Below are 17,679 nucleotides of genomic sequence, written 5' to 3' on the forward strand. Positions count from 1 at the left end.
TGCAGTAGCCCAATCTATCAGATTTTTGCAGGTTCCAAAAGATTACCAGAACCAAAGCACAGGCATGCTTTAAATTTCGCACCGGCCCAAATTTCCCAGGGCAGATCTCTAATCAAACAAAGCTTCACAAAAGTTGGCGTATTAGGGAATATACCTGTGCTGTGATGTGCTGATGATTTCTTCTTCCTTTTTAATCTTAAAATCATTCGGTCAATAAAATTGGTTATAAAGAAGAACATTATTTAATTTGTGGGAAAATGAATCTGTAGGCAGCCCCTCGTTTAACTGGATTCCCCACAACGGGATTCTGACAAAGTTACCTTTAACATGCGGATCTCCCGAAGGGCAATTTTTTTGATAACGGGATCGTCTTCCGATTCCAGAAACTTCTTGATGGCCACAATCTGACCCGTGTCCCTGTTCCGGCACTTGAACACCACCCCGTAGGAGCCTTCACCAATCTTGCTGATTTTTTCGTATTTCTCCATTGCAAATATGAAACGGAAATACCCTCCAGCAATTAATTTATCCTTTTGGGTATCTGAATCCTTCAGACGACCAGAGACGTCTTCAACCTGTAAAAACGAGAGCAAACCACAACAGAAAACACTCTGTGAGAAGCTGCAGAAACTTTAGAGTTCATAGGAAAACAGGAGTTGAACACAGATTATAGCAGACCCTTTCCATCATTCTGTGATCATGCAAAATCCATTTTGGTGCCTTTTTCTTTTTTGTAAGTGGACGGGGTCCTGGAGGTGCGATACAAATTAGCAGGAGTAGGGAATTCTTTTAACAACGCCTTTCTTTTTAACTGGACTCATTATATATACAACAGTGTTTACAAACCTGCCAGACTTTTAGGAGATTTCTGAAGGCAGCCCTGTTTAGGGAAGCTTTTAATGTTTAATAGATTATTGTATTTTAATATTCTGTTGGAAGCCGCCCAGAGTGGCTGGGGAAACCCAGCCAGATGGGCAGGGTATAATAAATTATTATTATTATTATTATTATTATTATTATTATTTATGTTCTGGAGTACAGTACAACTCTCGCCAACCCTGAACCTGATGGGAGATGTAGATCAAAACATCTGGGGAGATCCAGTCTGGGGTAAGCTGAGCTACAGAAACTCAGTTTAATACACAGCTGGTTAAACCCTCCTCTTCAAATCTCACTCCTCTGACAAAATTTACACTCTGTGCGCTCCCTGGAGCAAGGAGTACCTAGTCATTTGTGTTACCCATGAAGTCTTCCAAAGGAAGAATGGCGAAGTTAATGGACTCCGCAGAAATGTCAAAACTTACGGGAAGATTCAGAAATCAAGAAGAAAGAGTTTTTAAACAAAGAATGGGGGAGATATTTGGACTATCTAAAACTGTAAACAATTAAGTACCTTAGCAGGATTAATTTAAAATCTAGCAGTTAAAAGGTGATTTTGGAAGAAATATAGAGAGTGATAAGTAAAAGGAGTTAAGGAGGAGATGCAGTTTTTTAAATGTTTGTATAGGGAACCAAGTAAGGGGAGGAGGGAAGTCTAAACAACTATGTATGCAATGGTATTTGATGATGATTATTGTTAATTTGAAAAACTGAAAAATAAAGTCTCCACAGTAATGGCATCATAGTGTTGTTCTACATTTTCAAATTGTTTTAAGTGAGGTTAAGATTGCCAAAGGCCATTCATTTTAAATATATAGATATATTATTGATTTGTTAACAAAAAAAGGTGCAAACATAACACAAATAATTGAAAATTTAAACCATAAAGTGTCACAGCCTGGAAGGACAAAAGTTCAAAGACACAGCACAGCTCTAATGGAATAATAAAGTATTAACTTACACAAAGATTCCCCTTACAAATAATAAATATAAATAAGTTATCTCCACCTGTGAATGCCATCATTACTGAGAATAAAGTTTCTCTATAGTCTTAAATGAGCCAGACATTTGCATGTACTGATGGCACCGAATGACCAGGTGCCTCAATATTTGAGTAAGAAATAAAATCATGCCATGCATTTAAAAAACAGCCATTTAAGCTCTTAGTTTGTGATACATCACTTCCCGGAGGGTGATTTGCCAAACAGTCCAAATTATTAAGACTTCCAGGATTTGGCAATGCAGCCCCAGGCTGCTGTTAAGAGATGAGAAGAAGGTTATTTGCTTTCCGAATCCTGTTCTGTTTGCAAAAGCGCCAGGTGGAAAGACGGAGTAATCGTTTGTTTAGTTATCAAGGAGATCTCATTGCCGACCAGTGCCGGATTTACATACTCGTTTAAGAACTTAATTCGTTCTGGAGGTCCGTTCTTAACCTGAAACTGTTCTTAACCTGAAGCACCACTTTAGCTAATGGGGCCTCCCACTGCTGCTGCGTGATTTCTGTTCTCATCCTGAAGCAAAGTTCTTAACCCGAGGTACTATTTCTGGGTTAGCGGAGTTTGTAACCTGAAGCATCTGTAACCCGAGGTACCACTGTATAAGCTAGACAAGCTCTAGCTTAGGGCCCTACTCTCTTGGGGGCCCACAAAAAAAATTCAATGGAAAAAAAACACCCCTGGATGTACATTTCCAAAATACAAGATAAAAAACAAATAAAATAAAACCTACGTACAGCAACAGTGTTTTGTGTTGTGTAGGCTCCTAGGATGCAAGTCATGGGCCCCGCCTGCTAGCCTGCTCCCTAAAATATCACTGGTTTGCTCCTTTCTATATATAGGGTGCCTACATTCTGCATGGACTGGTTGCATGGCTTGAGATACCTATCAGGTCCATAAATGACCATATAGCATATATTCAACACACAAAAACAGCGACAATTTGTTATTGGCAAAGGACAGCTGGACATATAAAGGGCCCCATTACCTTCAGGAGCTGAGGGCCGCATTGAACCTAATTCTGGCCCTGTTGCCAACATTAATTAATATAGCGCACCCGAGCATCTAGCACTGTAGGCTGTTTCCCAGCAGGTTTCCCAGCACCACGAGAAGCCAGTCGTGCCTCTAAGCCAGCAACGGCCCGCACATTTGCTCTGGCATAAGTGCCACTGGGCACAGATGGACTTACTTGGGAGAAAGCACCCTGTGGCGAAGGTGGCGCGGATGTTGTCAGCGCAAGGCCAAGGAGCTGGTGGCTTCAGCCGTGAAAGCCGATCTCTGGGGCGGCTCCAGCAGCCTCTGCATCTTCAGGCCAGCTTCCTCCTCCTCCTCCTCCTCCTCCTCCTCCTGCGGAAGGAAGGCCCGTCTGGAAATTAAAATTTAATTCAGGCCCTTTGGGGGAAGGCAGGTTGCCAAGGCAGGCTCTGCGGGCAGCTTCAAGATCAGCAGCAAACCCCCAAGGGCCTCTTCTTAGAAAGGAGGCGGGCAGGATCCTGTTTCGTGGATCACTTTCCTCGTCTGCAGAAGGAAGGAGCCTCCTTGGGAGCACAGGAGGTGAGAAGGGCATCGCCCGCAGCAGGAACCCTGCGCCGCCACCGGGAAGGGGCAAAAGGGCAGCAGGGAGGAAGGGCAGCCCCCCAGCCCCCTTCTGCTGGGACCACCTCCCTTGTGGCCAGCCAAGAGGCGGGCAGAGACTCTCCTGGCACACCCTCCTCCCCTCCGAAGCAGCCTGGTAGTTCCTCCTGGAGCAGGAAAAGTGTCCCCACGCTAAAGGGCCCTCTGCACATGCCCAGGGGCACTCTCCCCTCCGGGCAGCTAGCGGTGCCAACCTGAGTAATATATTAGGTAGGGGCAGGTAAGCTCCGTCCCACATAATCACAAGATGCAGTACACGCACATCATCTGAAAGGTGCCTATCAACTTAGGGGGGCACCACTTTCAAATATTTTATTTGGGGGGTGGCAAAGGGACCTTGGTCCCTAGAAGTCGGCTCCGATGCAGCCAGCCGCCCTGGAAGAGCGCAGATGACCATCTGAGCGCAGTTTGGGAGGAGAGCGGCATGCCGCCTGGGGCTGGCGCAACCCTCCGGTGCTGGGCACTCTGCACGCGCTCAGAGGACCCCTTGCTCTTTCTCCCCCCCCCCGGCTCCCTCCCGACTCTCTTGCCTGCAGCTGCCTCCGCCGCCAGCCCCGCGCGCTCCTCCTCTCGCCGCCGCCGCCGCCGCCTCTCGCTCTGTCCGGGCGCAGCTCTGCGCGGAGCCGCTAAAGGCGCGCAGCAGCCAATCAGGGCGGGCGGCGGAGCCTGGGCGGAGGGGGCGATGCCCGCCCCCGGGAGGAGCGAGGCTGAGCAGGCGTCTCCCTGCCTTGGCACAGACTGGCAGGCGGCGCCGTCGCTGCCCTCCAAGCGCTGGGCCGAAGCAGGAGGCTCCTCGGGGCAGAGCAAGGAATCCTCGACGTCCTTCCTCGCGCAGCGCGCAGCTGAGACGGGGGAGGTGGCGAAGGGCACCCACTTGGACTGGACCTGTAGGGTTGGAAGGGACCCCCAATTTCATCTAGTCCAACCCCCTGCCATGCAGGAATCTCAGCTAAAGCATCCAGCACAGATGGACATCCAACCTCTGCTTCAAAACCTCCAAGGAGGCAGAGTCCACCCCGTCCTGTGGGAGTCTCTTGCACTGCCAAACAGCTCTTACTGTCAGAAAGTTTTCTCTGAATGTTTAGTCCGAATCTCCTTTCCTGTAACTTGAAGCCATGGGTTCGAGTCCTACCCTCCAGAGGAGTAGAAAACAAGTATGCTCCCTCCTTCGTGTGACAGCCCTTAAGATATTTGAAGGTGGCTATCTTATCTCCTCTCAGTCTTCTCTTCTCCAGGCTAAACATACCCAGCTCCTTCAACCATTCCTCACCAGGCTTGGTTTCCAGACCCTTGATCATCTTGGTCGCCCTCCTCTGCCCACCTTCCAGCTTCTCAACATCCTTCTTAAACTGTGGAGACCAGAATTAGACCCAGTACTCCAGGTGTGGTCTGACCAAGACAGAATCAAGCAGAACTATGACTTTCCTTGACACTAGACTTCTGTTGATGCAGCCTAGAATAGCGTTAGCTTTTTTTGCTGCAGCATCACACTCTTGGCTCATGTTAAGCTTGTGTTCCACTAAGTCCCCTAGATCCTTTTCACTTGTACTGCTAGTAAGCCAGGTGTCCCCCATCCTATACTTGTGCATCTGGTTCTGTTGGTTTGGATCATAATAATAATAATAATTTATTATTTATACCCCACCCATCTGGAGCAGGAGAAAACAAGCTTGCTCCCTCTTCCATGGGGCAACCCTTGAGATATCTGAAGATGGCTCTCATATCCCCTTTCAGTCTTCTCTTCTCCAGGCTAAACATACCCAGCTCCTTCAACCGTTCCTCATCAGGTTTGGTTTCCAGACCCTTGATCATCTTGGTCGCCCTCCTCTGCCCACCTTCCAGCTTGTCAATGTCCTGCTCAAATTGTGGTGCCCAGAACTGGACGCAGTATTCCAAGTGTGGTCTGACCAAGGCAGAAGAGAGTGGGACTATTACTTCCCTTGAACTGAACACTATACAGTGGTACCTCGGGTTAAGTACTTAATTCGTTCCGGAGGTCCATTCTTAACCTGAAACTGTTCTTAACCTGAAGCACCACTTTAGCTAATGGGGCCTCCTGCTGCTGCCGCGCCACCGGAGCACGATTTCTGTTCTCATCCTGAAGCAAAGTTCTTAACCCAAGATACTATTTCTGGGTTAGCAGAGTCTGTAACCTGAAGCGTCTGTAACCTGAGGAACCACTTTACATCTGTTGATGCAGCCTAGAATAGCATTGGCTTTTTTTGCTGCTGCATCACACGATTGACTCACGTTCAGCTTATAGTCCACCAAGACCCCTAGATCCTTTTCACGTGTACTGCTAGTATGCCAGGTGTCACCCGCCTTGTATTTGTGCTTCTGGTTCTTCCTAAGGGCAGAACCTGACATTTGTCCCTGTTGACATTCATTTTGTTAGCTTGTGCCCGGGTCTCCACTCCGTTAAGGTCCTCTTGAATCCCGATTCTGTCTTCTGCAAGGGGAAGGACGCCAATGGCCACAGTGAATAGGTTCTACCTTCCCTGTAGGGCAGCCTTTGTCAAGCTTTTCCTTCCAGAGGTTTTCAGACTACAACTCCCATCAGCTAGAAACTGGCCCTCCCCCTTTATTAGATTAATAAGTGAACCGGCCCGGACCCTGCGGTCTTCAGCAAAAGCCCTTCAAAAGCCCGTGCTCCAACTGGGGATGGTGTCCTTTTACAGAATGCTGCTGTTAGGGAGATGCACCTGGTACCACCTTTGCCAGTCTTCAGGTACCAGGCGAAGCCCTTTCTGTTGCACAAAATCCTATCCCTAGATAGGGAACATTTTTCAGGCCAAAGGCCACCCCCCACCCCCTGAAGGAACCATACATGTGAGGGCGGGGCCAGAGGCAAGAAGTGGGCGGAGCAACAGGTAGGATTCTGAACTTTGTACACGGCTGCATTCCTGCCAGGGAAAACTCAGCAAGTTTCTGCACACACACACGTGTCCGGGCAAGAGGCATCCTTACCATCTAGTTGGATGAAAATCACTGAAGGAGGTGTGGAGCAGAGCCAGTGATGAGTGTCCCCAAAGACAAAAGTCCCACAGGTCAGGCAGAGAGGGGTCAGTGTGCCCAAGAAGCCCTTTGGGTCTTGAAAAAAGGGGAGCCAGCGTGAGCAGGGGCTTTCTGTTGGCTCCCACTATAGCTTTTAATCTTTACAGGCAATGCTCCAGTTTTGACACGGGCGTGGGGAGTGTCTTCATGCTTGATGTCAGGGATGGCACGGCCAGTATCCAGGGACGCTTATGTAACCAACTCCACACCGGCCTTTGCCAGGTACCTGGTGCCTCGGGATGTGCTGGACTAAAACTCCCACTGGCTATGGGATTTGTAGTCCAGCGCCGAGGGCCTTCTGGTGGTTCCCTCCCTGCAAAAAAGGTTACAGGGAACCAGGGCCTTCTCGGTGGTGGCGCCCGCCCTGTGGAATGCCCTCCCATCAGATGTCAAAGAGATAAACAACTACCTGACATTTAGAAGACATCTGAAGGCGGCCCTGTTCAGGGAAGTTTTTAATGTGTGACATTTTAATGTATTTTTAATCTTTGTTGGAAGCCGCCCAGAGTGGCTGGAGAAACCTGGCCAGATGGGCGGAGTACAAATAATAAATTACTATTACTAGTCTGAAACATCTGGAGAGCAGTGCTCTGACATCCCAGTGGTCCTGCTAGCTGGGGAATGGAATGGATAGCCTGGATAGCTCAGCTGGCTAGAGTGTGGAGCTGACAATGTCAAGGCTGCAGGTTCGATCCCCGTATGGGACAGCTGCATATTCCTGCACTTTGGGAGGGTTGGACTAGATGCCCCTCGGGGTCCCTTTCCAAATCTACAGTTCTACGAAGACCTGGAATGATGCAATATCCCTGAAGTGGTAGCTTTTCCTTATTGGGGGGGGGGGTTAATCCAAATCGTTACCAAATTAGCAGGAAGTGCAGAATGGTTACCTTGTAAACATAGCTGCCTTGTACCAAGCCAAACCACCCGGCCGCCTAACTCAATATTACCTACACAGACTGGCAGTGGATCTCCAGAATTTCAGACGACACCCCCAGCCCCACCTGGAGACGCCAGAGACCCCCACCTGGGCCCTCCTGCATGCAAGGCAGTTGCTCTGCTGAGAGAGCCAGGCCCCCCCCCCCCCACTCACAGTGTTCCTCTGCAGAACCACTAAAACGTAATGAATGAAGGCAGACAAAAATCAGGAGCAAAAGGGATACTTTAATGGATGAAAGGGGGGTGGGGAGGAGAAACATGGATGAGAGCCTCGAGAAAGGGATAATGGAACAAAGGATATTCCCCAAGATTTATTAGACAATACTGCGTCTTATATATATATTTATACTATACCACCGGGAAATTTTTTAAAAAACAGACCCTTTTGAAACTCGCCCAGTTCGGGGGAAATCTAGTTCCTTTCTTCCAGGCATGGCATTTTCTCCTCTGGCACAGTATAAATAAAATACGTGTCCGTTGAAGCATTAAAAAAAGCTCTCCCCTGAAAGCAGTTTTAGAAAGGCTCATCCAGTCGGTGGCTTCCTGCGCTCCCAGTTTGGCATCTGTCGTGACAGAAAGGGGGATGTTTCCAGGGAAAGGGATGATTCGCACCAGGGACCCAGCTGCAAGGACCAGGGAGCCTCTGGAATCGGCCTTACCACCTCTGTCTCACCCGGCCTGAACCAAGACCTCCACCTTGCCTGGACTGCACTGGGTGGGGATCCAGGGATCCACAAGACCTGGATGAGCTTTCCTTTCATCTCTTTTTCTCCGTACATTCTCAGGAGCTCCTGACGATGGCACACCTGTGCGCTCCCCTCACACACACTCTCTCTTACACACAATATATCTTTCTGGCCAATCTAGGGATCCTTGATTCCTCACGGAGATACGGCTTTGCATTTCTGCCACACGCTCCCTCTGGCGACAAATCCCACGAGCAAAAACCCCTACAAAAGACTCTTGTACAAAACAGCATTTCTGCAAGAATAGCCAAAAGCTCTTTCCTCCCACCCTACGTCCCCCTATATATATATTTATCTATATATAAACACCTCCCTCAGACGACGGGCTTCATCTAAGAGGCAAAAAGGGTGAAATGAATACCAGGTTCTTTGTACAATTGTATAAAGAAGGGGGGAAGGAGCCCACCTCCCTCAACCCCCCCAAAAGCTGCGCTGCAACCTTCATGTGCTAGAAGTTAGGATACATCACACGACCCTAGCAGCAGATTAATAAATAAGGATTAAATAGTCTATTTTACAAACCCACAGAGAACAGTTGCGTTAAAAAACAGAAAACCCACGATATCTCAGGAATGCCGATGACCTCTTGAAAGTGGATCATTTGGACAAGATCTCGGCCACCAGCGTTCAACAGGTGGCATTGCCACAAGATAGGAAGGCAGCGGCAGCCTTGGTATTTTAACCAGAAGACAAAAGAAGTCTGCGTCGAGAACCGCATGGCACCGTGAACGCATTTGGGATCTCCCCCCCGCCTGGGCCTAACGAACCAGAGCGGCTTATTAACCTCGTAGCTTTTATTAAGCAAACTCAACATAACCAACCACACAGTGGCAAGTGACAGATCAGCTGCTTCCCAGCTGCAAGACGCCCAGACGACGTTTGGCTCTCGTTCCTAAAAAAATGGGTCCGTTTGGATATTGACACAGTAGAGCAAAGGGAGAGGGAGGGAGAAAACAGAGAGAGCGAGAGCGAGAGGGAGAGTCCGGCTTGGATAGCATTTCCTTGAGGGCTGCTTCCTTATGTGACGTATTCCTTGGCTGGCGGTTCCGAGTCGGGTTTCGGTTGCCTAGTAACTGTTTTCGTGGCCGGCCAAAATGTAGAGATTGCTGTGGGCCGTTGGGTTGTCGGTCGGCCTGCTCTCCAGCACCACCACCCTGTGAGGGGAAGGAGGAACGAGCAAGTTAGCCCTCACTGCAAGTGGGCACCCTGGGGCCGTGTTCACCACAGCCTCCCCCAGCCTGGTACCCTGCAGATGTTGGGGCGACAACTCCCACTGCCACCAGCCACCGTGGGCGCCACCGTGGGCGTTAACATCGGACTTAATAATAAATAATAATAATAATAATAATACAGTCGTACCTCCGCTTACGTATCCCTCTGTTACGTAAACTTCGGGATGCGAACGCGGCCAACCTGGAAGTATTTTTCCGGGTTTTGCTGCACGCACACGCGCAGAAGCGCTCTATGCACCATGCGCATGAGCAGAAGCGCTAAACCGCGCCATGCGCATGCGTAAAAGCCATCCACTGGTTGCAAATACCTTGGGATGCAGCCAGACCTCCAGAACGGATGCTGTTCGCAACTGGAGGTACCATTGTAATTATTATTATTATTATTATTATTATTATTATTATTATTATACATGCTACAAGGGGGCGTATTGCTGGATGCATCCCATGACATGGGAAAAGGCATCTCTTTTAAGAACGTGGCCGTGAAGTTTTCTAATGCAGGAAGACTGGAAATCTAAATATAAGATTTGTACTGTGCAGTGTGTCAAAATCTTCTCAGCTCACCTGTCGGAGCCCAACAAGCGGAACACCCGAGTTTCGTCTGAGATCTCCTGGGTTACCTGCAAAAGGGGCAGAGAAAGGGACACTTGAACCAGCTAAGACTGCGGAGGAGGGTTGAGTCAAATAGTCCGGTCGCTGCTGACAAAATGCACAGCAAGTTAGTTCAGAAGCAACCTTCGCAGCTTACTGAACCATGGTTCAATGCTGCTGGGCTCGAGCTCCCACCATTCCTGACTTCTGGGCCATGCTGGGTTAGGTCAAGGGAGCTGGAGTCTGACACCATCCAGGATCTGAACCCCTGGTTTAAGCCACCTGGGAATGGGTGTCAAGCCCAGGCACTCTTTCCTTGCCTCTGCGCTGGAACAGAGTGCAAAAGCACTCAGTGCTAAAGGCCCAAACAGAAATCTATCCATATACATTATTGTTGCATTGCTATTTGTTGTATCTTACATTTAATTTGTACGACAGTGCAGTGGCCCAAGGGCAGGATTCTCGTGGAGCTGGGAAGCCCAAATTCAAATCTCACTTCAACCAGACTCATTGTGGCCTTAGGCAAGCTGTTATTATCCTGGCCTGCCTTACAGAGTTATTGTTAGGTTTATCACTGAGTTAATGTGTGCATATCATGCTTCCCACTCTCCAAATGGGCTAGATAGGAATGCTTATGTGCTGCTATCCTGGGGGGAGGCTGGGGATCACCCCTGCCTAAAAGCCAGGAAGACCATTGCCAGCCAGTGTCGACAATATTGAACTAGACGGACCAATGGCCTGACTCAACACAAAGACAGCAAACAATGCCCCTAGGAAGGTGTTATGCCACTGGGCAATGGTACCTCCCATAATGAAGTGAGAACCATGAGCACGTTGTTTGCGCCGTTATGGCAAGCCTTACACGAGAGTTAGCGGGCAGTGGTACTGGTAAAACAATATAAACCAACTGTGAGTAATAATAATAATAAATAGCACTTTACATCATCGTGATAAACTTCACAACAACTTTGTATAGTGTGTTTGTGCAACTTCGAACGCTTTTATTTGGGGTTCAACTAGATGACCCTTGGGAATCCCTTGCAACTCTACAATTCCCTGATTCTGTTATTATCTCCATGGTGGTGGGAATGACCAAGGCTTGTTAGTGACTTCATAGCTGTGATGTGATCTGGGGGCTACAAACCTGACTGCCGATGCCCCTCCACCCTTAAGTCGCTATACTTGAGAATGTCTTCTTCTTTGGCGATCCCTCATAGCCAAGTAAGATTGTTTTCCATAAACATGGTCTTAACAGTGAGTCTGTAAGTGACTGTGGAGGCCAATTCTGGATCCCCACATCCTTCCACAGTGGGGACATTGGTTTCCGGGCAGGAGTTGATCACGGTGGGGGTTTGCCAAGCATGCCTTCCTCTTAGCACGTTTCTCCCTTGTGTCCTGAGTCCGAGCGTCTTGAAAGCCCATGACACCTTTGGTCAAGGCTGTTCTCCAACTGGAGCGCTCACAGGCCAGTGTTTCCCAACTGTTAGTGTTTATGCTACATTTTTTAGATTTGCCTTGAGTCAGTCTATAAACCTTTTGTTGACCACCAGCATGACGCTTTCCATTTTTAAGTTCGGAATAGAGTAGTTGCTCTGGAAGACGATAATCAGGCATCCGCAAAAGAAGCCATCTCACACCAGGTCAGGCCAATTGCCCTTCTACTCTGACTGTCTGTTGCTCTGCAGGATCTTGGCCAGAGAAGGCTCTTTCCCCTCACCTGGCACCCAATATTCTTCTAACCGAACGTGGGCCAACTATGATCCTTCACTAGGCCAGAGCAGCAAGGGCTCCCCTCCCCTCTCTGGCTTTCCCTGAGAAGGGGCGTTCCTCTCTCAGCAGAACAACCAAGTTCCTTCCACGGAGGGCAGCAAGGCTGGGAAAACAAGGGGCCCCCCAAGCCCAAGACTTACTTCGTCAGACTTAAAGCTTTTCCCTTGCATCCCGTGCTTCCAGAAGGCCAGAACACTGTCTTGAAGGCACACTGCGGGAGAGATGCAATAAGGTAAGAATGAGAAAACTAGACAGCATCTTAAAAAGCAGAGACATCACCTTGCCAACAAAGGCCCGTATAGTTAAAGCTGTGGTTTTCCCAGTAGTGCGGTATGGAAGTGAGAGCTGGACCATAAAGAAGGCTGATCGCCAAAGAATTGATGCTTTTGAATTATGGTGCTGGAGGAGACACCTGCAAGAAGATCAAACCTCTCCATTCTGAAGGAAATCAGCCCTGAGTGCTCACTGGAAGGACAGATCCTGAAGCTGAGGCTCCAATACTTTGGCCCCCTCATGAGAAGAGAAGACTCCCTGGAAAAGACCCTGATGTTGGGAAAGATGGAGGGCACAAGGAGAAGGGGACGACAGAGGACGAGATGGTGGGACAGTGTTCTCGAAGCTACCAGCATGAGTTTGACCAAACTGCGGGAGGCAGTGGAAGACAGGAGTGCCTGGCGTGCTCTGGTCCAGGGGGTCACAAAGAGTCGGACACGACTATACGACAAGAAGAAGAAGAAGAAGAAGAAGAAGAAGAAGAGCCCTCCTGGATCAGGCCCCTGGGCCCATCTAGTCCAGCATCCTGTTCTCAGAGTAGGTGGCCAGATGTCTCAATGGGAAACCGGCAAGCAGGACCTGAGCACAAAAAGCAACACTGTCCTGTCCTCCTGTCCTGAATACCTCCTGCAACTGGTATTCACAAGCATTGCTGGCTCCAAGTCTGCAGGCAGAGCACAGCCATCGGGGCTAAAAGCCATGGACGGTTTTCTCCAACCTGAATGTGTCCAATCCTCTGAAAGCCATCCAGGCTGGTGGCCACCACTGCCTCAAGACACAAGGCAAGGCCAATCAGGGCTGTTTTATGGGGTGGTCTTAGAGAGCACGGGGGGGGGGGGATTCCAGGGGAGACCTACTTGCTCTCCCCACATGCCGAGTGAGAGGTCCATTAAATGGTGGGAAGGAGTCCAAAGACATGTCTTGGAGACAGCTGGTCTTTGGCAGGACCAACAGGAAGTGTCTGCCAAGGCATTGCCCAATGGTTGCCTCTTGGTTTTTCAACGCCAGCACAGAGCCCTGGCTTCTGGGTTGCTGCTGTAACCCTGGCTAGAGAACTCTGTCTGCAGCCTCCACCGCAAGCCTCCAAGGTCAGTGGGTCATGGCAGCAGATGGGCTGCCCCCCTCAACTCCCACCAGCCTCCAGCCAATGAGGGACACTGATCACACACTCTGAGCTTTCAGGAGCCGCACAGAAGGCCCAAACATGCCGTCAAGAGGAACACTCCCGCCATAACAATGGCTGGTTCTCAGCAAGGAAAGCCTCCCAGGCATTTGAGGAATGTCATTACGGGCTTTCCTTCCAACATCTTCCTGTCTTGTGTCTTGGAGACTCTGAGCCTGTGGGGTTGCATGCAATCTACCGCAGGAATTTGGGACCTCCGGGCTTCTTTACCTGGCCCCCAAGACTCTCTCCAGGCCAGACATTCTCACCGGCCACAGCTTGGCCCCCTCCTTGAGGATTTTTGCCTGGCTAGAATGCATCCTTGGACTCTGACAAAGCTTCTGGTGGAGGACAAAGAGGGAATTCACAGGTGTTTCCCCGCCTGCTTTTGTATCTGGCCCCACCCACTGCTGGCATTTGGCTCCTGGAAGGTTGCCCAGAAGGGAATATGGCCCTCGGGTTGAAAAGGGACCCCCACCTCCGAGTTAACATACAGCATGCACTTTGGAGACAATAAACGATGGTGAAGACGGTCTCTGCTCACCTACAGATTCAATGCAGAAATCAAAGCTTAGTTCGGAGGCCAGCTTCTTGCTCGACTTCAGTTTCCCATGCAGATTCACAATTTTCACAAATCCTTAAAAGGGAGAAACGAGAGCCAAATCGGGATTGCTGGGTCAGCTCAGAGGCTGCCCCAACAAATACATGGAAGCAGGAAGAGCCAGGGCCCACGGCAGCAGCCACTCAGCCCACAAGACATGCAACGGCTGCTGCTGGAGAACCACAGCGACAGAATGCAAAATCACCCCCACCATCATAATAACACAGGAATGTTAATAAACTGTGTTTTGAGGAACTGATCTTTATAGGGTTTTAATGTGTAATTCTACTGCCGCTTTAAACTGATTTTTAGCTTAAATGCTGCTTTCAGGCTGCCTTGTTCTAAAACAGCCTTTCTCTCTTTTCCATCCCAAAATTTTTATTGATTTTCCAAAAATTTAAAACAAACAAACAAACACACATATATCCTATTTGTAATTAAACCAATCTTTGTAACATTATTAAGTGACTTCCTCAAATCCCCTTGGTTGAATTTCATTATATATCATTTTAACAGTATGCCGAAATCGAATTTCTCAAAAAATTAACTTGATCACTTAACATCTTTCATTCTTTCTCAGTTAGCTTTAAACATCTTAAATCCTATCCGTACATATTTAAATCCTAAGCCTATCTAATACTTGCAAGCTTTTCCGATTAAGTTATCTTAACATATTTAGCTAAATAGTCTTTAAATTCCATCCATTCTTCCTGGTACTCCTACTCCTTCTGGTCGCAGACTCTTCCAGTCAGGTCGGCCAGCTCCGAAAAATCCATAATCTTTATCTGCCATAAAACAGCCTTTCTCAACCTGTGAGTCCCCAGATGTTGTTGAACTACAACTCCCATCACCCCTAGCTAGCTTATTGTTATGTTTTACTGTGTTTATTCTGTTTTTGTCCCCTCCTCTTTTTCTATTGCTTTCTGCCTCGGAGCTCAAAAAAGAAAAGGGGGAAAAAAGCAAGCAAACTCTAACTCCTGCTACTTACTGTCCAAGCAGACAAGAACTGTGTCCCTCTCCAGCTGGGTGACGTGGATGGCATCGAGCTGTTGGCAACCTTGATGGAGGGGAGAAGAAGAGAGAGCAACCATTTGCATCCAGGCCACTGATGCAACTCTTCCTCAAACCCATGAATCTTCTCTCTCCGCTCTCGCCATCCACACTATAAGGCCACCTCTTCTGCTGCCCTTCGCCACAAAAGAGCCTGCCAAGTGACAGAACCCTCCTCTGAGAAGAACTTGGCCCCTCCAACCTCTGGCACTTCCCCACTTTTGCTGTGAGTAACTCATATCGTCTCTTACAGTAAACTGAACTCAGGTCTGCCGGAGCCTCACCTGCACCAGTTTCTGTAAACCACGAAGAAGCAGAGTTCAGGTTAATTGTCTCAAACTGGACGACCTGGTTTGGTTCGACTCCCTTGCTTATCGCCACACACACCATGGGGTACTCCTGCTCTGGGATCACCAGCATTTCGAAGACGTTCAGGGGGGTCGGCAGCGGGAAATCAAAGTGCTGGAAGGGGCAGGGGGAAAGAAACAACAAGGCCACCAAAATGAAAGTAAAGAAGAGACTGAACAGCAACCAGCCTGTTCTGAGATTTGGCTTCTTACGGAGTGGACATCTAAATTATTTTTAACATTTAGATCTCACCCTGTAAACAATGACCAGCCTCAACAGCATTTTGTTTAAGTACCGTATTTTTCTGTGTATAAGACGATGCTTTTTGCTAAAAAAAAAATTAGGCAAAAATTGGGTGTCGTCTTATACATGGATAGTGAATGCAGAGGGGGGACGTGTGATTAATGGCAGCAGCAAACAGGAGATTGGCAGCAGCGATTGGGAGGGTGATTGGTGGGTGTGGCAAGGCCTGCTGGTGATTGGCTGTGGTTGTGGCAATTAGGCAGACAATTGGCAGCTGCAGCAAGGTGTGTGATCGGCAGTGGCTGTGGCAAGCGACTGGCAGTGGCGGGCAGGCGTGTGAACAATTGGCAAAAGTGACCTCCCCCCCAAAAGCTAAACAACCTAATTTCTTAATTTTGGGTTAAAAAAAATAGGGGTCATCTTATACATTGGGGGCATCTTATACACAGATAAATACGGTAAATTAAAATCACTATAGAATCAGAATTGCAGAGATGGGAGGAAGCCAAAGGGTCCAGAGTTTCCCAAACTTGGGTCTCCAGACTACAGTTCACATCATCACTGACCAGTGGTCCTGCTAGCTAGGGATGATGGGAGTTGTAGTCTCAAAACTGCTGGTGACCTAAGTTTGGGAAACCCTGATCTAGTCCAACCCCCCTTGCAATGCAAATGAACAAAAGCAACATCAAAATAAAAATATACAGGTATAGAAGACTCAGGATCACTTTCAAAAGGTTCTCCTGAAAAGGAGCCCTTCATCTGCTACTCTAAATGCTGGAGTTGGAGACAGTGTGTTGATGAGCTGCAGGGAGGGCCTTGGTATCCCCCAGGACAGGGGTCAATGGTGAAGGGGTCCTCCCTGCCCCCCAAGTCTTGGCTGCCCCTTCAAAGCGGTCTATTAGGGCTCTGATCAACACCCTGAACCAAGCACAGAAGTTAACTGACGGCAGATGCGACTCCCACTCCAGATCTGAAACGGCTTAACGTCTTGCACGAAAGCCTTTAAGTTCCACCCTCAGCGGACGCATTCCCATGAAACACCACCACGAAGTCGCGCAAAAAACAGCCTCACGCACCTTTATTAACATGAACTTCTGCATCGGTTCATACCACTGAAGCAAAACGATCCCCAGCTGCAACGCTCCACAGAGGTATTTGTGGCCTGTGTAGGGATTTCTCACTGCAGAGGAAGAAAACAAAAGCAGAGGAACCACCCCGAAGGGTTAGGACTGAGTCAGTTCCAGCAGTGGGAGAGCTGGGAGCAGAACTCACTTGGCCGGCTCTGCTTTGACAGGCCAGCTCAATCGCACTGACCCCCCACCCCAATCTTCTGCATACTACTTGGTATCAATAATAATAATAATAATAATAATAATAATAAATTATTATTTATTATTTATACCCCGCCCATCTGGCAGGGTTCCCCCAGCCACTCTGGGCGGTTCCCAACCGAATATTAAAAACAATACAGCATCAGACATTAAAAACTTCCCTAAACAGGACCGCCTTCAGTTGTCTTTTAAAAGTAAAACAGTTGTTTATTGCCTTGACATCTGATGGGAGGGTGTTCCACAGGATGGGCGCCACTACCGAGAAGGCCTTCTGCCTGGTTCCCTGTAACTTGGCTTCTCGCAGTGAGGGAACCGCCAGAAGGCCCTCGGCACTGGACCTCAGTGTCTGGGCTGGAGACGCTCCTTCAGGTATACTGGGCTGAGGCCGTTTAGGGCTTTAAAGGTCAGCAGCAACACTTTGAATTGTGCTCAGAAACGTAGCCATTGGGAGCCAATGAAGATCTTTCAGGACCGATGTTATGTGGTCTCGGTGGCTGCTCCCAGTCACCAGTCTAGCTGCTACATTCTAGATTAATTGCAGTTTCCGGGTCACCTTCAAAGGTAGTCCCACGTGGAGCGCATTGCAGTAGTCCAAGCAGGAGATAACTAGAGCATGCACTACTCTGGCAAGACAGTCTGCAGGCAGGGAGGGTCTCAGCCTGCGTACCAGATGGAGCTGGTAAACAGCTGCCCTGGACACAGAATTGACCTGCACTTCCATGGACAGCTGTGAGTCCAAAATGACTCCCAGGTTGCACACCTGGTCCTTCGGGACACAGTTACCCTGTTCAGGACCAGGGAATCCTCCACACCTGCCTGCCTCCTGTCCCCAA

At 48.8% G+C, this 17,679-nt stretch overlaps 2 protein-coding genes across 6 annotated transcripts in view; both read right to left on the minus strand.

Moving 5' to 3' along the window:
• The window catches only part of CDKL1 (cyclin dependent kinase like 1), a 29,236-nt gene extending 25,143 nt beyond the window's left edge, over positions 1 to 4,093 (minus strand). The window contains exons 1-3 of one of the 4 annotated variants that reach the window (XM_080992015.1): positions 4,040 to 4,093; positions 3,064 to 3,240; positions 321 to 575 (exon numbers count right to left, since the gene is read on the minus strand). In XM_080992015.1, coding sequence (XP_080848141.1) covers positions 321 to 488 — 168 coding nt within the window. In that variant the 5' untranslated portion in view covers positions 489 to 575; positions 3,064 to 3,240; positions 4,040 to 4,093. The remainder of the gene's footprint in view (positions 1 to 320; positions 576 to 3,063; positions 3,241 to 4,039) is intronic. The other 3 variants (XM_080992018.1, XM_080992017.1, XM_080992016.1) reach the window with 3 other exon arrangements.
• A 3,611-nt stretch (positions 4,094 to 7,704) lies between these two features.
• The window catches only part of MAP4K5 (mitogen-activated protein kinase kinase kinase kinase 5), a 90,529-nt gene continuing 80,554 nt past the window's right edge, over positions 7,705 to 17,679 (minus strand). For both annotated transcript variants that reach the window (XM_081018734.1, XM_081018733.1), the window contains 7 exons: positions 16,592 to 16,695; positions 15,209 to 15,386; positions 14,863 to 14,931; positions 13,818 to 13,910; positions 11,979 to 12,049; positions 10,042 to 10,097; positions 7,705 to 9,399 (listed from right to left, as the gene is read on the minus strand). In XM_081018734.1, coding sequence (XP_080874860.1) covers positions 9,312 to 9,399; positions 10,042 to 10,097; positions 11,979 to 12,049; positions 13,818 to 13,910; positions 14,863 to 14,931; positions 15,209 to 15,386; positions 16,592 to 16,695 — 659 coding nt within the window. In that variant the 3' untranslated portion in view covers positions 7,705 to 9,311. The remainder of the gene's footprint in view (positions 9,400 to 10,041; positions 10,098 to 11,978; positions 12,050 to 13,817; positions 13,911 to 14,862; positions 14,932 to 15,208; positions 15,387 to 16,591; positions 16,696 to 17,679) is intronic.

This window comes from Podarcis pityusensis, assembly GCF_964106645.2.
Source record: "Podarcis pityusensis genome assembly, chromosome: 1".
Taxonomy (NCBI): domain Eukaryota; kingdom Metazoa; phylum Chordata; class Lepidosauria; order Squamata; family Lacertidae; genus Podarcis; species Podarcis pityusensis.